Raw genomic sequence first — 5,312 nt, forward strand, 5'->3', positions numbered from 1 at the left:
ACTCATGATATACTGCGTGTAAAATGCCTAAATAACAGGGGTTAGGTTAAGATTTGATCAATACTTTATTATCGTGTCATCTGCTTTTACAGTAAGCTTTAAGGCCAGTAAGGTGAAGCAGGATAATTAGAGTTCTTGGAACTGTTGACGTGTCGTGCCAAGTTGTCTTGCTAACACGTAGCAGTGCTACCGAAGCTGACGCCACGTTTCTTAAAGAATTAAAAACAATAATGACAAGCGACTTCCACGTAAACAATTGTGTTGGGTTGGTTGCGACAGCAATTGCACAGTTTTTCCCACAGTTGGATTACATGTGTTGTGACAGCTGAAGGGTGGTGCTCCTCCCAGAAACAATTAAATAACATACCATTGAAGTATAACAGGGGGTGAATTGAGCTGCTTCTCGAGCCAAGTCTAAATGTTTTTTTTGACAAGACTCTTTGATAATGTTGGCACGATGACATGTTTGAAATGTGAACACGTAGCAATCAGATGTTTTTGGACTTCCAGAGAGTCCAGTGGAGTGAGGAGTAATGGCCTGAGGGGGTTCCACTCTGGTTCACCCGGCCCTGCCAGGTCCAGTGTGCCTCAGCTGTCTGCTCAACCGCTGCAATCGGCGTGGACGATGGGAGACGGACTGCAGGCAGGCAGCAGCCAGAACCCCCCCTCTGCCCCACGCCCCCTCCCCTTCAACCCCCCGGCACCAGAGACATGGAACCCGTCCAGACCAAAACGACAGACCAACCAACTACATGTAAAGAACCGCCTTCCTGTTTTCACCTGGGACTTTCTTTGTATATTTTTCAAATTTGATTCAATTCAATTTGATTGACTTCATCTTGGTGTTCATTTCAGTACCTGCTCAAAGTGGTGTTAAAGACATTGTGGAAACACCACTTTGCATGGCCCTTTCAAGCTCCGGTAGATGCCATCAAACTCAATTTGCCTGTGAGTCTTCATGTGTTTCTGTTTCTTCTTTTTTTCTCTTTGTTTTTGTAGCCATCAACACTACAGTCCACAGCACAGTCTGTCTCTGTTCCTTCAGTTTTATATTTTACTGTGTTTCGTGCCTTTAGCTTTGTTACAGATGGTAAACCATACTTTCTGTTCCTTCTTGTTTTTTGGTTCTTTTACTGTAGAGTTTCTAATTAAACTCTCTCTCGTCTGTTCTTCATCAAGGACTACTACAAAATCATCAAGACGCCGATGGACATGGGGACAATAAAGAAGCGCTTGGAGAACCACTACTATTGGAACGCCCAGGAGTGCATCCATGACTTCAACACCATGTTCACTAACTGCTACATCTACAACAAGGTCAGCAACGTCTGAAGCTGCGGTCCATCAAGGAGCAGAGAGAGAGAGTAAATAAGTCGGTGTCTTCTCATCACGTCTGTTTTCACTCCTGCAGCCGGGGGATGATATCGTCCTGATGGCAGAGTCCTTAGAAAAGCTCTTCCTGCACAAGATCACGGAGATGCCGCAAGAAGAAACTGAGATCACTGTGGTCACCAAGGGACGACGTGGGCCTCGAAAGGAGGCAGGTATGGACGATGTTGTGATTTTACTTGTACTCTGTACTTTGGTCACAGTCTTTGTTTATATAAAGGGAGGTTATTTATACATTTATTTAAAGCTCATATTATTTAAATCAACTTTTAATCAATGAGTTAATTGTATTGAACTGGTTAAATCAGCCTGATTTTTTTTGTACTGGTTTCCTGCTCTTATTAACTTCTCAACTTTTCTGGTGTAATATTAATAAGTTTTTCTTTCTGCTGGACTTTCTTGTTAAACACTAAAGTTGTATTTTTCTGAATGAATGTATTTGCTGTTTCTTTTCAGCTGTGATCACAAATTCAGATTCGAGCCAAGACTTGACCCCTCCTCATGTCGCCCAGTCTCCGCCCCATCCTCCACCCCAACCTGCACCGCAACTACAGCCGCAACCTCCACCGCAACTTCCACCACAACTTCAGCCGCAACTTCCACCGCAACTTCAGGCGCAACTTCAGGCACAACTTCAGGCGCAACTTCAGCCGCAACTTCAGGCGCAACCTCCACCGCAGCTTCAGCTTCAGCTTCAGTCACAGTATCCACCACAACTTCAGCCTCACCCTCACCCTCTGCCACAGCCTCCCCCACGTGTGCCTCCCACGCCCACCTCCCACACCCATCTGGGAACCCAGTTCTCCCTTTCAACCCCTGAAGTCCTGGCCCAGGGCATGACCTCTGTTCCTCTCCCAGCGCCGTTACATCCAGGCCTCCATCCTGTCTCCATGTTGCAAAGCTCGCCCGCTCTGGTGAAGGTACGATGGTGGGGAAGTAGCGCCGAACATTGTAAATTAAACTGCAGTTAGGGATCGACTCGGTCGTCGACTTCTTACAGGTCGTTAAACAACTCACATTTGTCTCTTGTTCACGCAGCAAAGGAAGAGCCAGAAAAGGAAAGCCGACACCACCACGCCCACAGCCAACGACCAGCTCAGCGAATCACCGCCTGTCTCCGCGGAGACGCGGCTGCGTCGGGACAGTAACCGTCCGTCCAAGCAACTGAAGAAAGAGGGGTCGCAGCCGGACTCCCAGCACCACCTGGTCACAGGCCTGGAGTCGTTGGGGACGGCGACGCCCAAACGTCAGGAGCTGCTGCGTTTCTGCGCGCGGCTCCTCAGAGAAATGCTGTCCAAGAAACACGCGGGGTACGCCTGGCCGTTCTACAAACCGGTGGACGCTAAAGCCCTCGGTCTCCATGACTACCATGACATCATCAAACACCCCATGGATCTCAGCACTATTAAGGTGACCTTTGCCCTAACCACAACAATTTTGTCTTAGTGTGAAATCTCTGGCAACGAGGGTTGGTTTTCATTTTTTTTAATTTATAATTATTTTTGTCCTTTTGTCTTTGATTTGTTTCTGTTAGAAAAAGCTGGACAACAAACAGTACAGAGACGCTCAAGAATTTGCGGCAGACGTCAGGTTGATGTTCTCCAACTGCTACAAGTACAATCCTCCAGACCACGATGTCGTGGCAATGGCACGGAATTTGCAGGTCAGTTAGCGCTTGTTGTATGTTGTACTTATTAGCATGCTACATGTATATATCTATACATCTTCTGCTTCTACTATCTATATACATGAGATAAACACAGATAAGAGTTTACAAATACTGTACAGTTAAAAGTACATGGTCACACTGGAAATTCACTCGTTACTGTCGACTGATTTTTTTTTCCTTTATGAAGGAAATTACAACACTCTGTGATAGTGTTATCTAATCTGGTTCCATGTAGTAAAACCTTTACCAACCACCAGGAGTCAGTACTGATATCACTGAGCTGTAGTTCAACAACAGGCTGGTGTTAATAAAGTTAAAGTTCATAAACCGTTACTTCTCTTCAGTAACTTTTTTTAGGGTTACAGGTTAATAATGAACCCTTCTTTCACCTTGTCGTCTTCCCAGGATGTGTTTGAAATGCGTTTTGCTAAAATGCCCGATGAGCCAGAGGAACCCAGCCCCGTCCCCACCCCGTCGTCCGCCCTGCACCCAGCCCCCTCCTCTCGACAAGCCCCGCCTCCTTCCACTGTCTCCGCAGATGAAAGCTCCAGTTCGTCGGAGTCGGAGTCCTCGGGAGGAGACTCGGAGCACGAACGGCAGCAGCGATTGGCTGAGTTACAGGAACAGGTTAGAGGATGGAAAATGAAGGGGGAGGGGCTTATGAGACAACACAGGTGGGTGGGCCACGCACTGCAGTTTTGATGGAGTTAGGGTGACTGCCTCAACCAGGACGAGCAAATGCCCCAGTTTGTGTTTTTTTCTTTTAAAGCCGTTGACACGTGTTCTCTTCTGTCCTGCAGCTCAAAGCTGTTCATGAACAGCTGGCTGCTCTGTCTCAGCCACAGATGAGCAAGCCCAAGAAAAAAGAGCGGGAGAAGAAGGAGAAGGAGAAGGAGAAAAAGAAAGAGAAGCACAAGAAGAAGCTGGAAGTGGAGGACGCGGTGGAGACCCTGCCCCCGGCGATACTTCAGACTCCCAAGAAAATCAAAAGTAGCAAGGAGTCCATCATTGGGAAGAAGGAGAGAAAAAAGGCCAGGTACGTCTGCAGAGGAGAGGAGACTGACTTTACAGCAGGTGGCGCCTCCTGTGGGCGTTGTAAAGAAGGCAGCGGTTCTCAAACACTGTTGTTATTGTTGTTATAAATATTACAGTATTATATGTTTTAATGTTCATGTTATTATTATTATTGTGATTTTCATATGGCTCTCCTACTGTGACTGTTTACACTTTAAATTAATTTATTGTTCAGGTTTTTTAATTGCTACAGTTTTACATTTTTTCAAATGAAATTAAACGGACGACTTTTTAATTACAGTAAGAAAGAAGGAGGAGGAAAAGTCAGTCGTCCGGTCGTGCCTCCCCAGCCGGGGCCCACTCCTCTGGTCCCGTCGGCTTCCCTGGAGGCAGAGGACGACATGGGTGAGTGTGTGTGAGTGTGTGTGTAAAGTGTGTTGTGTGTTCTGTGATGACACCCTTGAGCCAACCCTGCAGCCACGGGTCTGCCTTGTCGTTCAGATGGTTTTGGAGGCGTGTCCACAGAGAGATGTAAGCCCATGTCGTACGAGGAGAAGCGTCAGCTGAGCCTGGACATCAACAAGTTGCCCGGTGACAAACTGGGCCGCGTGGTGCACATAATCCAAACCCGTGAGCCGTCCCTGAAGAACTCCAACCCGGATGAGATAGAAATTGACTTTGAGACGCTGAAGCCTTCCACGCTGAGGGAACTGGAGAAGTACGTCTCCAGCTGCCTCAAGAAGAAGAAGAAACCCTCAGGTGTGTGTGTGTGTGTGTGTGTGTGTTCTTCTGGAGACCAGTTCTTATCGTCCTGTGTCACAGAGATTTGATGCTTTCCTCTCAACGTTGTTGTGTTTCTGCAGAGAAATCCCTGGAATTGAGTAATATGACAAAGATGAAGACCGGATCTTCGTCCTCGGGCAGCAGTGACTCCTCAGAGAGTGAAGACTCTGAAAATGGTGAGCATTGAACACACAACAACAAACCAAAAAAAACCAAGCTGTCGGTGTTTGAGTTCTCAAAACCCTTCATGGTCTTTGTCTTCCAGGGCTGGTTCCCAAACAGCAGAAGAAGATCTTGACAAACAAAGACACAAAGAGACCACATCAGCAGCCCCCCAGCACCGGAGCTGCTCCGGTCCTCCTCCAGCCGCAGCCTCAGATCCAGATCCAGCCCCAGATCCAGCCTCCGATCCAGATCCAGCCCCAGCTCCAGATCCAGCCCTAGATCCAGATCCAGC

At 47.4% G+C, this 5,312-nt stretch overlaps 1 protein-coding gene across 1 annotated transcript in view; it reads left to right on the forward strand.

The window, feature by feature from the left end:
- The first annotated feature begins 468 nt into the window (after nucleotides 1-468).
- The window catches only part of LOC103383230 (bromodomain-containing protein 4-like), a 9,438-nt gene continuing 4,594 nt past the window's right edge, over nucleotides 469-5,312 (forward strand). Inside the window, exons 1-13 of the mRNA XM_025058845.1 lie at nucleotides 469-754; nucleotides 856-948; nucleotides 1,180-1,317; nucleotides 1,412-1,544; nucleotides 1,846-2,309; nucleotides 2,428-2,799; nucleotides 2,924-3,052; nucleotides 3,464-3,685; nucleotides 3,859-4,094; nucleotides 4,374-4,477; nucleotides 4,574-4,831; nucleotides 4,936-5,031; nucleotides 5,121-5,209. Of these exons, the coding sequence (XP_024914613.1) occupies nucleotides 626-754; nucleotides 856-948; nucleotides 1,180-1,317; nucleotides 1,412-1,544; nucleotides 1,846-2,309; nucleotides 2,428-2,799; nucleotides 2,924-3,052; nucleotides 3,464-3,685; nucleotides 3,859-4,094; nucleotides 4,374-4,477; nucleotides 4,574-4,831; nucleotides 4,936-5,031; nucleotides 5,121-5,209 (2,463 nt within the window). The 5' untranslated portion in view covers nucleotides 469-625. The remainder of the gene's footprint in view (nucleotides 755-855; nucleotides 949-1,179; nucleotides 1,318-1,411; nucleotides 1,545-1,845; nucleotides 2,310-2,427; nucleotides 2,800-2,923; nucleotides 3,053-3,463; nucleotides 3,686-3,858; nucleotides 4,095-4,373; nucleotides 4,478-4,573; nucleotides 4,832-4,935; nucleotides 5,032-5,120; nucleotides 5,210-5,312) is intronic.

The sequence above is a fragment of the Cynoglossus semilaevis genome, chromosome 9 (genome assembly GCF_000523025.1).
Source record: "Cynoglossus semilaevis isolate Cse_v1.0 chromosome 9, Cse_v1.0, whole genome shotgun sequence".
In the NCBI taxonomy this organism is placed as follows: domain Eukaryota; kingdom Metazoa; phylum Chordata; class Actinopteri; order Pleuronectiformes; family Cynoglossidae; genus Cynoglossus; species Cynoglossus semilaevis.